This window comes from Oryzias melastigma, linkage group LG23, assembly GCF_002922805.2.
Source record: "Oryzias melastigma strain HK-1 linkage group LG23, ASM292280v2, whole genome shotgun sequence".
NCBI lineage: Eukaryota > Metazoa > Chordata > Actinopteri > Beloniformes > Adrianichthyidae > Oryzias > Oryzias melastigma.
In genome coordinates, this window is record NC_050534.1 from 6379150 (window position 1) to 6395404 (window position 16255).

At 38.6% G+C, this 16255-nt stretch overlaps 1 protein-coding gene across 5 annotated transcripts in view; it reads left to right on the forward strand.

Annotated features, from left to right (window-relative positions):
• celsr1a (cadherin EGF LAG seven-pass G-type receptor 1a) overlaps positions 1-16255 on the forward strand; it is a 115806-nt gene that overhangs the window by 52627 nt on the left and 46924 nt on the right. For all 5 annotated transcript variants that reach the window (XM_024285409.2, XM_024285401.2, XM_024285425.2 and 2 more), the window contains exons 4-6: positions 2178-2400; positions 6392-6507; positions 10292-10380. In XM_024285409.2, the coding sequence (XP_024141177.1) occupies positions 2178-2400; positions 6392-6507; positions 10292-10380 (428 nt within the window). The remainder of the gene's footprint in view (positions 1-2177; positions 2401-6391; positions 6508-10291; positions 10381-16255) is intronic.

Genomic DNA, 16255 nt, shown 5'->3' on the forward strand with positions numbered 1-16255 from the left:
AAAAATAAAGAAGATCATGATACTTACATACTGATACAAAAATTGATCTGGTACTGAGAGTGACAGCAGTATCGGTGGAAAACTACAGTTACCAACAAGATCATGTCGGTAGGAAGATTAAAAATTAATCAGGAATAAATCATTAATTTCTGGCAAAAATTTGTAGTTTTTTCTCCTGTTGAGCTCCCTACCATCTTTGCCTTTTTATAATGATGTGATCCAAACAAAAAGATGTCCAATCACAACCTTTTTTCTACCAAGTCGATTCCATTACAATCGGCTAAAGGTGAACTACAGTGTGTTGTGTGCACTAAGCACACAACACACGATTTTCAACGAACGATTTTCACAGCACTTCAAACAATATGAATACATTAATATGAAACTCACAAAGAACAAAATAATCTAAAAATACCAGATTTTTATGATCAAAACTGTTATGCCAAAGACATTTTGTTTTTGCTGGTTAAAATAAAAATGTCCAGTTAAAAAAAGTTTGTTAAAAAGCATTTTCATTTGTAGTTTTAAAAGCTACATTAATAATAAATATCTAGATTGTATTCATTTAGCTCACAAGGCCCGGAGACCATATCAGACCCCCCTGATCATTTTATACTGTCATTATTAACGGCCCGATGTTTTTTTTGCGCTGATAATATGTGAAAAAACACTACAAATATAGAGACCGAAAGATCAGAAATCCACAGAACCGGATAAAATAATTAAGAGCAAAACATCCAGACAACAAAACACAAAGAAAACTGATTGATTTGAATGTTTTTTTGCTAAAAAGCACACATTTTATTTGATTTCCAGGCTTTGTTTGTTTTGCTCAGCAGCATGTTCATAGTTGGATCATTTTAACAGGATTTATTTTATGGAGATCAAAATCTTTTGGGCTATTTATAAGTGTAATTTTTCATATAAAATGGCATACAAGTAAAGAAATTTAAGTTTTTTTCTTTTCCGGTTTAATTTATTTCTAACTTGTCTAACTTTGACAAAACATATTTTTATGGAAAGTAAAATATTGAAAGTTATTTAAGGTTTAAGTTGTTTTTTTATTGAATAATATTCCTGTCTTTTTTAAATTCATATTTATGTTAAAAAGTTACTTTTTTAAAAGTTCTGATAATGTAGTTTTAGTGTTCAATAAATGTTTATCCTGTTCAGCCCACAACCTAAGGTGTGTTTTGGATTTTCGCCCCCTCTGGGATTAAGTTTGACACCCCTGATTTAGCTACAAGAATTGGACTGTATCGAATTGCCACAAAGTTAGTTGCATTTTTTATTTATCGAGATGCTTATCGAGCATTGAATGTATATGAGAACTGGACTGAGTGACCCCTCCACATTCCAAACAGGAAGTACCTTCTGGCTCTAAGAAGCCAAAATCTCACAGACTTCTGCAGAGAAATAACCAGCTGTTATTCAGTCATTCTATTTGTCAGAATAACAGTTCCTGCTTTGATACCTTTTATTAACGTGTTCCTGATCATCTGAAAATGTTTCCATGATATTTAGCAATTCAAGTTATAAACTGACCAATCATCAAAAGTAGATACATTTAGTTAGACAGATTTTCTGTAGCCCGTTTTCAAGTGGAAGGGGTGTGGCCTTCCGAGAAGCTCACTCCTGATTGGTGAGAGTGGTTACCATAGAAATGCTGACTTGTAGTGACTTGGACCAATAACTACCGACTGATGATTTCTGGCTCCAACAGGTCGACGTTTGCCAAAAAATAGTGTCTCTTTATTTTATTGGAGGCAGAAGTCATCCATTTTCTGCGGGTGACGTCACACTCACTCAATCCAGTTCTCATATACAGTCAGTGGTGTCATAACATGTGAAAGGAAAAGATACACAACCCTACTGATAATATTTATATATATAAAAAAAGAAAACATTTGTTTCTGCATTGACGGCATGGGAATGTTTGACCTACAAGCTTGATTGAGTGTCAAAACATCTTGTTAAAACAAGAGAATTCCAAACAGCTGATGTTGAAGTCGGCCTCTTAGCGGGCAACATTTTTTAACAAAACTAACAAAATGGTGATTAATTGCCATCGTGACATCTGAATTCCTCATCTAGAGCGCGTATCGGTTTGTACATACAGAGATTCTGGTGTCATCTTTCAGCCTGACTCGCGCTGTTTTTCTTTCCTCACTCTCCAGGTGAACATTGCGAGCTGAATGCGTCTTCAGGCCGCTGCGTACCCGGCGTCTGCAAGAACGGCGGTGAGTGCGTCAACCGGCTTGCTGGAGGCTTTATGTGCCAGTGTCCTCCAGGGGAGTACCAGAAACCGTACTGCGAGATGACCACCCGCAGCTTCCCCGGACAGTCCTTCGTCACCTTCAGAGGCCTGCGGCAGAGGTTCCACTTCACCGTGTCCCTCATGTGAGTCACCCCTCAAATACTTCAATACTTCTCTATGATTTATTTGTTGTGATAACGTCTGAAAAAAGTGTTTTCCACTAAAAAAACATTTGATTCTTTTAAATTTCTATTTTTAGAACATAATAATAATAAAAAATCCAATCATTGTTGTGCATTAAGAGTCACTCAGCTGTATGAAAGTACAAAGTAATGTACTAAATTGAATAATCAGCTTACAATGACTTGAACTGATGATTTTCTCTTGGTGTTATCAGTCTCGTTCATCGCTGTGGGGGAATTTTGGATGAATCTTCTGAGAATGTGACTTTTATTAGATCCACTTAGGTTTACGGACATCCATTCTCCAACATATCCGTTACATTTGAGCTGAAATCTGCGCTTTTACTGCGTCCTTGTAACCCTTCGTCTCTTCATTTCATGACGGTTGGACAGTCGGCCTGATTCTTCAATCTAGAATACTAAGAGTTCATGGGTAATTTTAAGAAAAGAATAAAGCCCAACTTGTTACCCGTTCACCCTTAACCCCGGAGAACCCATGGGGCCACATTTATTTTTTTTCTTTATTATTTCTTTTATTTTACATTTTTTGGCCAGTGTTAATTGCTACAACTAAAGATGAACAAACAAAAATAATCAAATTAACTTTAATTAACTTTGGATAAACAGTTTGAATGAATTGACTTGACGTCCGAATTGAAGCTGATTTGAAAAGAAAAATAAAATCTAGAGCTTTTAGACACTCTAGATTACCAACCCTGCTGAGATTTCTTCACCCTGTAAATATATTTTGTGAGTAGATATCTGTAAGTTACAAAACTCAAAGTAGGTCGTAAATATTTTTGCAGTGACTGTGTGCAGCAACCGCCAACGTTGTGTAAAATTTGTATTTACCTGTGCGTTCTCAAGAGACAAATAATAGTCTGGATGGCATCAACAATCTAGTAGACTTCTGCAGCTCGATAACTAGTGCTTAGGAGAGGCTCAGGAACGACAATGGGGGGGTTGTTTGATGGAATCCAAAGTAATCTGTAGCAATAAAAGCCAGATTCCTTGAATGTTCCTCGTCTGTTCTTCGACTACTCAAAGCAATTTGGCACAATGTGGCTCCGCTTCTTCACTAAACTCATTAGGAGTGAGATGTAGATCTAGAACCTTCTAGATCTTACAGGGCAAAGATGAAATTAAGTGTGTGGAGTGACTAGAGAATGACAGAAAGCTGGTATTTTCTGTCGCTCGTCGTCTCGTTCACATGCTCTTCATTACCGTGATCTGTGCGGTAAATGGTAATTTAAACACAGCCGAGTTCAAAAGAAGTACATCTTGTAAGCTGGGCTTGTAGAGACTTGTTACCACGTTTCCATTGTGTCTCTATGCCTACTTCTAAATGCTCAAGCAGACGCATTATCAGTCTGAACACAACAAAGTGGAATCTGCAACTTTCTGAGACTGAAAACAAACATTTCTTCTTTAGATCTATTTTAATAGTGTGGTATTTTAATCAGGATTATGACATTTTTTTCCAAAATCAAGAAAACTTTTCTAGACATAGTTTCCGTAGAGCAGCATTAGTTCATTAACACACTCCCAACAAGGGTTGCACCGTGTAAGGAAAACTTGCAATATGTGACATTAGTGACCAATATTATTGCTGAATATGCACAATTCCCTTGATATGAGAACTTCACAGACTCTCAGTCATAACAAAAAAGAATGATTATCTTTAAACTTGTTCCTAAACTGTGATGAAGCACTGATTTTGCTCAGATTCCTGATCTTTTCTCTTTTCAACTTAATATTCCTTTTTGTATTATTATAATCATTCTTTGATGAAAAAAATCTGCACAAATTGTCTTTTGTAATGAGAATATTTTACATTTTTCTGCATTAACTAATGAAGATGATTTTACTTATTACTTTTTGTACAATAATTCTTTGATGAATACAATCCACACGAATTGTCTTTTTTATTTTTTATATTTAATTATTGTTACTGATTAATATAAATAATTTGTCTGTGGATGTTTTGAAACTTGATTACATCACTGCTATTAATGATCCTTTATAACCTAATCTATTAATATTTGACATTAATTATTATTGATAATTCATGTAGAGAAAATGATATGGTCGAGTCGGGGTGGGATTATATAAGTTCGCTTCCTCCAACTCTCTTTCAAGCGATCAACTTGTGATTCATTAAGTGATATGTTATTTCATGTATTATAACCTGATTGCTTGAAATAAACCATTTCATTCATTCATTCATTCATTCATATTACAATGACAATATGACTTGTGATACATGAACAAAAGCCAAAATAAAAAAATAGATTGTTATTGCATGTGTGTAAAAATTTAAGATATTTATCGTAATACATGCCATCTTTTGCGATTCACTCATTGCACATATTGATATCGCGATGACGTTAGATTTGAGATATATTGAGAAGGCCTACTCCCAATCTTATATTACTGGTGAAACAAAAATGTCGAGGAATATTGAAGCCATTCGAGCAGATATCTGATCGGATCTTGTTGTCTGGAAATGGATGCATTGGAATGGAATGGAGGTTGCATATTTTCTAGGTCACAAATACAATCTTTTTCCAATAGCTTTTTAAAACTTACTTCTGATTCACAACAATTTGAATAAAGAAACACTCGAAAATACAGTTTTGAGCTTAATGTTTGTATTATCATCAGACAAATGCCACAAGAAAAAAAAAATCCTCATCATGAAGAAAAGTACTTTACATTGACAATAAACTCATGGATGGCTGTAAAGTGAGCAAAGGGTGTAGAGCCCTGAAAACAGGAAAGGCCGCGTGAAGCGTTTCCTTATCAGTGTTTGGTTACAGCCGTCCTGGCTTCCTGGCCTCCTGGCCTCACTGGCATCTGTCGGCTGACTCCTCTGCCCTCGCCTTAAACTCCAAAACAGCCGCTGAACTTTCTACAGCAGATATGATTTTTTTTGCTGCCAGGAGACCAATACTCACGGTACTTTTTAAGACAGAGGAACTGCTTCCTCGATGTTGCGTACATCCTTTGCATACTTTTTGTTGGAAAGTCTCTCTTCCTCAGGAGCTTTCCTCATAAATCTAGATCCCTTTCAGTGTCCGCCTGTTTTAGTTGGAAAGATTCACAGCATCATAAAAACTATTGAGCCACACAAATCTGGGGGGTTGTTGTGACCAGCCTTAGCAAAAGGTGGTCAGACCGGTTCCCTTAAAGTGAACCAGAAGTCATTTCCCTCGATAATCTGGAACAAATTTCAGCCTGAATGCACCCAAGAGGACCCAGAACCCATATTTTACGGTGATCTCGGTTTGTCTCCAATCAGACTGAGCTCCAGTTTACTTTGAGTTTCAACAGTCTGAATAGGCTCAGTAATTGTAGTGGAACAACTGGACCAAAATGGCCACCGTAGCCGGGCATTATGGATTATAAACAAAGTAGAAATGTAGCAACCACTGAGCTTTGAAAAATATGGAGCAACAATGAGACCCAGGAACTCGTTAAAATGTGAATACAGCCTCATTAAAATAACTTTTAACTTTAGTCCCGTCTCCTTAGCAACCACCTTGAAGGATGCCTCTGTCGTATAAAAGTAAACTTAACGTCGATACAGACGATCAAAATTGGTCGGTGAAATAATAAAGTTTGAATAAGTGAACTATCCTGACAAGGATTGCAAAGCGTAGGACTTCCATTATTCTTTCTCTCATTAATTCCCCCTCCCCCCTTGTAAGTTCTGGCCAATGACTGAAGAGATCTTAAGTCACATGGTTTTGTTTACAAGCTTTAGTTTGAAACAGAAATGTCTGCTTGAAGGCAGTCTATATATAAGAAGTATTCAGACAGTATGCTTGCTTCATTATATGTACACGGTCTATAGTAGACTTACTATGCCTAAATCATCTTAAAGTGTATTGTTTTTTTTTACCCAAGGGTTTAATTGCATACAATCTCTAACGTTTGTCCGTCTCTGCAGGTTTGCCACTCGAGAAAGGAACGCTCTGCTCCTTTACAACGGCAGGTTCAACGAGAAGCACGACTTCATCGCCCTGGAGATCATCGAGGAGCAGATCCAGCTCACTTTCTCTGGAGGTTAGGCTCTCTATTGTGTGTTCAATGCACAGTAAACAGATTACTTGACTAAACAGTTCTTCATGAATGAGTGCTTTGCTTTAGTCTGTGCATACATCCGAAGATAATTGATGAACAGGTTGTCTGAAGTTCAGAAAGAAGCTAAAGTTTACGAGTTCATGCAGATGCTTTTTCAAGAGTTTTAAAGCCCCTAACTTAAAAACATCCTTTCTCTTAAGGGGAATCACGTATATAGTAAGGACAAAGAGGATAAAGATATGAGTTGTGTTATCTAAGGGCACATTCACACTACCAGGATAGATCCACTTCATGGTTTGTTGGTTGCCTTTAGTATTACGAGTTACTAAGAAAAATCACTCCCCAATAATGTCATGAGGAGGCACAAACAGGTTCGTTTCTTGTGTTTCTTTGTCAGCCAATATTTACTCATGTGATCAACTTTTGAAAATGTGTGATTTTTCCATGCATTTGGTCCACTTCCCTTTTTGGTTTGTTTTTAGGAGGGCCGTGTTTGAAAGCATACAGTCAAAGGACAGAAAATAACTTCATCATCCTTCAAAACCCAATCGTGGAACCAACTTAGAGACAGTGGCCTAAAGCCTGAATCACATACACCAGTACAGGGATTGACCCCTATAGGTGCTGTGGGTTCTTGGGTTGTCTGGACCCATGAAGGCTGCATCTTAAGGGGAGAGCAGGCATGTCTTTAGCTTTACACATTCAATAACTAAATGTGGGTTCTGGAACATTTAGTTAGCCCATGGTGTTCACACTTGACAAGCAGGGGGGGGCTTCTTCTTCTTTTTCTACTGTTTACTAGCCCATGTCTGCCATCCAGCATTAAAAGAGGCTTGGTGCAAAATGTCAAGGTGGTGCAAAAGTTTCTCCAGGCTTGTGTCACCGCTCTATTCTGATATATGAAAAACTTGATGTCATTGAACTCCACCTTGGCACAAACCACAATTAATAATTTCCCCTCTATAATCCATTTTCAAACGGTTGGCACTTCCATTAATTGAAAGGGATGCCATCCACATGTCACTACCTAATCTGAGTCCTTGATTGGTTAAAGCTCAACCTGGTTTAACTTTTAACGCACATTACGAATGTAAAGCCCAAAAATGGCCGTAGAAAGCGTAGTTTCACGTGAACACGAGTTTTGAACGCAGGAGCCCAAAACACGGATTTACGCACATTTACATAGATGTAAGTGTTCACTCTAACGCACATTGCAGAGGGCGGTGTGAGGATACCTTTCCAGTTCACTTGAGACTGAGAGGTTGTGAGTTCAAATCCAAGGCGAGTCGTAACAAAAACTAAAATGGAACTCAAACGCAGGGTTATGTGGTTGACCCACCAAATGGTTCCTGAGCGCAGCTGTGTCTACACCTCACCGCTCCCCCAGAGGATGGGTCAATGCGGAGAACAAATTTCACACAATTTAATGTGTGACAACTAATAAGACTAACTTTAACTTTAATGAAAGTTGCAAACACCTAATATCTTGCGGTGATGCTATTGTACTGCACCCTTGTTTTTGGTAAAGTATGAGTATTGGGTCCTTACTGACCCCTCGTAAATGGTTGTGCCCGTAAAATGGCCACACAAACTACTCTCTGATTGCCTTATTTTGATTTTTATGGATTTGAATAATCAAAAAAAGGAAAACGATACCCCTGGGTCTCACCTACTTCATCCTTAGCTTAGCCTTACGTTTGTATGTGTTCATTACGACCTGTTGATTACAGTAAGCCCGTAGAGAAAATATGCATTAACATTTCACGCTATAGGCTCATCATGCAGTCTACGATGTTGATATTTCGTGCAAGCCACCTAAGTGTCTCGTACAGTTTATCCATTTTTTAGGCCACAGACAGTCCGTATCCACCTGCAAGGGCAGTTTACAGTAAGGCTAGAATTTAAATAAATAAAATCTGATCAAGTGCAATTAGTGATGAACAGTGGTATCGGCATTGTCTGGGATGAAAATTTATTCCAATGAGTCTTGCTGATATCCGTTGGTACCTTTAACTATTTTTCATTTTACACAGTGCTCAAAGCTTACCCTTAATGCCAACATTTTGGACGGTTTCCATGAAAACAGCTTTTCAAAAGGACCCTCTCACAATGAAACGATGGAGTGAACAGCTGTCACACTGAAGACGGGGCATCTCGAGGCTTAAGGACATTCTAAGCGTTGTTACCCCCTAATAGGGTCCTAATCATCGGATATCCGCATCATCCAACATGTTTTTGAAAATATCAAATCCAGTCTAATGCATCTCTCAAAGAAGTGCTCAAAATGTGAGGGAAGGTCTTTTGAAGTGATTACGACACGTTTCTTAAGTAGCTTTTCATGAATGAAGCAGCCCACTACAGACAAAGACGGGCTGTGTTTGCTTCGTTTTTCTGCAGGCTGCTCCTGCCTTTGACAAACAGAGTAAACCTTCAGTAAATCAGCCGTGAGCTCAAATCTTCTCACTTAGAGCCATTGAAGGCACAGCCTCATTTCTGCTTTCCCAACAGTTGATTGATGGTTTCTGCATTTTTGTGTATGTCACAGTAATTTGTCCTGAAAGATTACTCCTGCCTGTGGAAAATGTTTGTTTATCTCAACATTTTCAGTCTCCCTCAATCTTATCTATTGCAAGTAACAGTTTCAAATGGTTTAAACTGTATGATTACATTCAGGTCTTTCTTGTTTTTATCTTTATTTACTATAATGTAAACATTACCTTTCTTGATGTTTGCCAAAAAAAAGTGTGTTAGCTCGATTTTCTTGGTTCCTAAACCAGAACTTGTTTCCTCCTGCATACTGATGGTTTTGGTGATCGTTGACTAAGATAAACACATTTTAAAGAACACATTTCTTACCCTGAAGCGTGACTGTACGCTGCATGCAGCTTCGTATTGGCTGGACGTAGAGTGGGAAATTCCCACCTCTAATGATACATCCTCTGGTGTGTTGCTTCCAGAACCATCAAACTTTGTTCAATTTGGAACACGGATTCACACAAGACAATTTGCAGAAAGTGGGATAGCTGACGATTAGTCCAACTAACAATAAAGCAGAAGTTAAACTTGGAGAAGGATATACACTTTTAAGCCTTTAAGGGGTTGAAAAAAAATGAAAAATTGATACGACATTCCTGCATCTCACTTACTTTACCCTCAAGACCGTGTCACACTGCCGCTACGTACAATTTATGTATATTGTATGGATGACAATTGGTCATCAATCACAATTGGTACAGGACACAACCAACCGGGAGACATGGAACAAGAAACGGTTGGAGAAATTTGCATTTTCATTTCACAAGAATTGTGCAATATTGCGTAAGATTTCTGTCTCAACTGACCAGCTCAAAACTGAATTCATGTTGTACGAAATCCTCAACAGACATCTATGTACGTCAGTGAATGACAAATGCAAGAAACACTTGTAAATTCTGGATTAGTCACGGAAGACCAAAAGGAGAATAAGTAAATTGTACATAGCTTTTGCTTACCCTTGGATAAGTGTTCTCTACAGTCTGTTGCTAACAAGTCTATCGAAAAAATGTGCACAATGACTTTGATATTTCGTGCAGACCACTTTGGTGAACAGGTTTGCTCCTTTTTTGCCCGCAGACAGTCCATATCTAAGGGCAGTTGTGACTAAGGTGTTGGTGAACTCCAAACAAACAAAAAAAAATCCTACAACTCTAGTGTACATGAACGCTTGATAGAAAAAAAAAAGTTCTGATGAAGTCCTCCTATATTTACTCTTTGATTTGTCTTCCAGGAGAGAGGAAGACCAAAGTGGCTCCTTACGTCCCCCACGGTGTTAGTGACGGTCAGTGGCACTCTGTCCAGCTCCATTACTACAACAAGGTAAGAACCTTTACTACCCAATACTCCCACTGCATGCTGACTCATAGTTTTCTTAGTTAAGTTTAAAAAAAAATGAAAGTGTTTCTCTAATTAAGTTAAAAGTTAAGGATTTGTGGGAGTGAAGAGGTTTCAGGAGTTTCTCTTTGAGGCACCTGACCTTGACTGGAGACAGACTGAAGGTTCAAACGTTCACTGACTTCCCTCCAGGCTTCTAAAGCCTCAGGACTGTTGCTTATCTTCGTTTTATTCACAGCAACTCAAGATTTTTTTTTCAGGTTTTCCCACACAAGACGAGACTCAGAGATGAGACTTACAATTTCATAACCCGACTCAAATATCCATCTCAGCTTTGGGATAATTTTCTTCAGTCTTACAATGAAGCCACCTGGTATTGTTTTTGACTAACAAACTGCCTTAAGGGATTTTTCTGTTAGTCTTTAACCAGGCTTATAAAAAATGAGACAGTTTTACTGGGAAATCACACCATAATTCAATAATTCACTTATTGATTGTTTTTTTTATTCTATTATTTGAGTTACACAGCTGTATGAGGATGTGGGTTGAGCTAAAATCCAGAATTCTCTGCTTCCAAAAACAAGTAAAATGTGTTTTTAAGCTCAACTTGTGCATTTTATAGGCAAATATGATGCTTGTAGACTCACTCGATCATCAATTTTAAAAGCCTTCCAGGAGGTCTTTTAATTACTGTATTTTCTATTCTACAAGGCGCACTACAAAATGTATTATTTAAAAAAAAAAACTGTCTTAAAATCCAGAGAACCTCACAAATGGATTGTTTTTGGTTGTACTTACTGATGACAAAGCGATTCCAAGAGGTACATGACACTCTGTCTAAATATTTGTCTATTTTTTTTTGTTTTGTCAGTTGCCAACAAGTTTGAATGTTTTTGTTGGTACGATAACGTGGCTAATGTGTAGCGGTGTCAGACTGTGTATTTTTTTACGTGTTTCAAACAAGGTTGTGAATTACAAGTATTGTGAATATGCTAATTTGGTTAGCATGTTTTAGTGTTGGAATGTGTTTTTTTAACGAGTTACTTACAAGGTTGGAAGTTACGTGTATTGTAAATATGCTAATGTTGTTAGCGTATAGCAGTGTTAGAATTCATTTTGTTTTTCTTACTCATTACTAACAAGGTTAAGAGTTATTGCAATCATGCTAATGTGGTTACCATGTAGCTGTGTTTGTTGGAATGTGTTTTTTAACTCGTTACTTACAAGGTTGGGAGTTACAGCTACTGTTAATATGCTAACGTTATTAGCTTGTAGCAGTGTTGAAAGGATTTTTTTTTTTACTCATTACTAACCAGGTTACGAGTTATGGCTCTTGCAGTATTGGAATGCATTTTTTTACCCTTTACTAACAAAGTTGGGAGTTACAGGCTTTGTTAATATGCTAATATGGTTAGCATGTAGCAGTGTTGAAATGCTATTTTTTTTTACTCATTACTAACAAGGTTAGAAGTAACGACTGTTGTAAATATGCTAATGTGTTGAATGCAATTCTTTTAACGCGTTACTAACAAGGTTGGGAGTTACAGGTATTGTTAATATGCTTATGTTCTTAGTGTATGACAGGGTCGGACTGTGTACTAACCAAGTTGGCAATTAGCGTAGTCACCGTAATGTTTGTTTTAGCTGTATCAGTCTGTTTTTTTATGTGTTGCAAACAAATTTTGGAGTTACAAATATTGTGAATTTGCTAAAGCAGTTACGCTAACTACGCTAATATGCTAACTCATTTATAAGGTCTGACTCACTGACGGACTTATCTCTGACTCTTTTGTTTCATTTAATGTATCTTGTAGTACGTTGTGCCTTATAAATGACATAAATTCAAAAATAGACTATTCATTGATGGTGCGCCCTAGCAGCAGTAGTTCATTAGAAATCTGTCTCTGAGTTGGTCCCTACCCCTCCCCGTTGATGAGAGCTCAGAACAGGTATCTTGTGGCCCTCCTAGCGTATTTTCTATGTCACAGAAAAGCTCTTTTTTCCAACATTTTATCATCTGGTCCTTATTCACAATGATTTGCATTAAGAAAATACTCAAATGCAATTTTAAACTTACTTTTATTTATATATGTCACAAAAACATGTTAAAAACATGGTTTTCATCAGAGTGGGTTTGTAAAGGTAAAGAAACCAGCCTTTCATGTTAGCAAAAACACAGATCCTTTCTGCCCTCAAGAGATTATCCTTCTCTTATCTTTGAAAATGTTTTTTTTTCTTTTTAAACTGTCGTGTCTTTTCATTGCTGGGTTTCTTCAAATCCATTCGATCCCTTTCAAGCCCTTTTCTTCCCTTTTCGTTTCTTCCATCATGACATCGCAGCATCGCTGTCCTGACCTCAGACAAACAGCGTCACGTTTCAGCGGCAGTGTTCTGCAGCTTGCTGAGGGGGATACTCGTGTTCTTGTCCCAACACTTACCCACAATGCACACCCTCTCACCTTTCATAAGCTGCTCACCTCTTTCTTGTGTCTCTCAGCCGGAGCGCCCCCCTTGATTGACTTGACGGTAAAGTATTCATCAAAGTGATGAATCTTGCCGCTGTTTTTTACCGCGTTAGCTGCAGGGTCACATCTGTAGTTTATTGTTAGGGCCTTGTTTAGGCTCTTTACCCTCTCTTCAGCTCCTCCTCAATATAATAAAACCTCAGAGACAATAGTGTGAACTCTTGTACAGTATAATCCGCAGGTTGGAGTCATTTGGGTCAGGAAAGTCCTGCGTTTGGCTGGTTGGCGTTGACTTTGGGAGAGCGTCACCTTGGAAACCAGAGATTGATGGCTGCATCCAGAGAGATTTCCTGTTCTGTGCAGTTTGCCTTGCCTGCATCGTTAAGCTTTGCTGATCCTATGGGCTTAGGTCTTGCTGCACCAACATGCAAACACGCTCACAAACCACCCCCAGCAGTCGTCAACACAGTGGAGGGTGGGCCAATGCATTCAACAAACTCACGTTTGACTTTGATTTGCAGATTTGGAGCCGCATTCCGGTGAATTACCCAGAGGCTGATTGAAACGCCGGCGTGGTTTCGACTTTGTCTATTAGAAGTCAGATTGACTGATAGTAATTTAATCCTGGATCAGTTGCTGGAGGGATTAGTGGAAATGTATATGGTGGAAAGGCTGTAATGTTTTCTCACAATTGATGAGTGTTGTTGACAAGTAAACGGTGTGAGTGAAGCTTCACAGGAGTTTGTCGTGCACGGATACATTCAGGTGGCATTTTGTAGCCCCGAGAGACAAGCCGCAGATCAGAGTTCTGGAGCTATGATGTAATCCAGAAGCATGTCATACACGCACAGCCCTTAACCCCTCATAAGTCATCTTTGGGGGGATTACAAGGACAAAGGCTGACTAAAAAGGGGGATTTCAGTGAAGACTGATGACACAGATTATTTCCAGATGAGTAATCCGCTGCAGCGGCTAATTTTGAACTGGTAAGAGAGTTTTATTGTTTGGTATAAAACCATAAAATCATGTAAAAACATGTTTGCACACATTTAGATTATTTGCTTTGTTTAAACGGGGAGATTTTTGGCTACAGTGGTTGTTTTGTTTCACTAAAAAGTGAGTGGTGTAAAGATTTCAGAGTCAAACCTACAGGTTGTGATGGAATAGAATGAGGTCATCTCATGGTTTGTACATTTGATTAAGATAAAAAAACAGTTTTGATGTTCGTTTAAATCACTTAATCCAATTTTTAAGCAGCATTTATAAGGAAAAAAAATGAATATTTACTTTTTCTGGAGAGAGGTTAGAAATAAATGAGATTGTAACACTCTCTGACTGCATGTGAAATGATGAAATAGAAGAATTTGGAGAGGCTAACATCACCTTTCTCTCTAAAGAATAGCTTAGACACAAGGGGAAACCCTTTCGCCCCCCCTGTGCTTCCAGATGTCCCAACATGAAAGTCTTGAGATCTTCAACTGCAGGTGCATTTCCGTAAACAACACTGTTATATTTAGACTATTGCAATACTTAAAACAACTGTCAACATTTCATTTTCATAACAACTCTCTAAAACTTGAAAAAAAAATATATGAACAGAATAAAGGAGAATTCCACAGGTTGAAGTTTGTTTTATCGTCTTTATGCCACGACTTGATGTCATTGGATTTCTTTGTTAAATTGAGACAAACGACTATCGATGAATTTGTACGGATTAAGCTAGCTCTGATTGTCCCACTCACCGTTTAACGGTTCTAACAAAATACACACAAGCTACACACAGACGCTGATGTATTGTGCTGGTTGATTAGACAAAGTCCTGCAGAGTTTAATGGAGGCCCCTTTAAAAAGCAGCAGTCGCTGTCTTTACCAATGTGTTAATAACCAGAGGTCAAAGGTCGCGGGGTCTCCACGACAACCGACTTGTCCTCCCCATTGTTGCATTGACCAGAATCAGCTGGACGTCCGTCCGCGTGTGCGTTTGTGTCACAATCAGACACGTCACGGGGCAGAAAGGAGGGACGACAAACATTAGCAGCGTTCCACAAGGCCTCCAAGAGACTTGAGTTTGTCAGAAAAACAGATCCATAGAGGATGCAAAGAAGCGCCGCCCACCGGCTTTCTTAAAGCAGCAGGAGGGTTTTATCTCAGGTTTTTGAAGTGTTCCCATAAGGAAACGACACCAGTTCTTGGAGGAAATGATATCATCAGGACAGGATGTCAGTTGGAATCCTTCTAACACACACAGATGTTTCTACTTTTCAAGTAGCTTCCTAACTATAAGTAAAGAGAGGACTTCTAGAAGTAAATCAAAGGTGTAACCACCAGGACCAATATGGGGCTCAGTGTCTTGCCCAAGGACACTTCCACACATGGGCATGCAGAAACTCTGAGGTTTGCCGCTCTACCTCTGCACCACAGCCGGCCATTGTGGTGGAAAATATGCAGGCTGTAAATGTTAGGTTGAGGTGACGGTGTTCTCAAACAAGAAAACCCAACCAACAATCTTCTAATCAGAGGTTGACCGCTCTACCTCTGCACCATGACCGCCCGATGTGCTGGATATATTCAGCTGTAATTGTGAGGTTAAAGTGACAGTGCTCTCAAACGAAAAGACAAGTAGAAGTATGGGTTCACATGAGTTTTTTTGGGTGCTTCTGGCCTCACAATCTTAATCATCGGAAGATGGCGTCAAATCATTTCACAGCACACTCTTTCCTGCATTTCATGCCTCATGTCTGGATTCTATAGAAATACCACCACTCATTCCTGTCAGTCAAAAATATAGACACATGTTTTGGAAAACCTTTTTATTTTTGATTATTAGATCTCAAACATGCTCTGATTGGTGTTCACTGTATAAAACACAAAATACCTGTTTATTTTCCAGCCTGTAGAGTCATTTCTGTGCTGCTGTTAGGATGTAATCCCAAACTAGAATACCGTATTTTCCGCATTGTAAATACTCTAACGTTTAACATGTATTTCTCGAGTTACTGTAAACGCAGTTGATAAAGTTTGACAAAATTATTTTTGAGTCTTTTGTCTCCCTTAATGTGCCTTATCCCAGCCAGCAAAGCCAAATAGGCCCCATATGGTTTAAAAGTGGGCAGAAAATGTGGGCTTCAATTGGATTTGTCCTCAGTTTCTCTGGTGCCCCCCCGTTGATTGCCAACATTGACGTAAGTACGGACTCAGTGGCTTAGCTCGCTACACTAGCCAGCCTTTTGCTGGACATCTTAGCGTTCTAATGAGCTCTGCTGAAGTTAGCCATTGCACTCCACTTCAGCATGCTAGCGAGCTCTGCTGTCACGAGCTAGCAAGCTTTTCTATAGGAAGCTAGCAACCTCCACTGTAGCATGCTAGCAAGCTCATCTGTAGTGAGCTCCACTGTA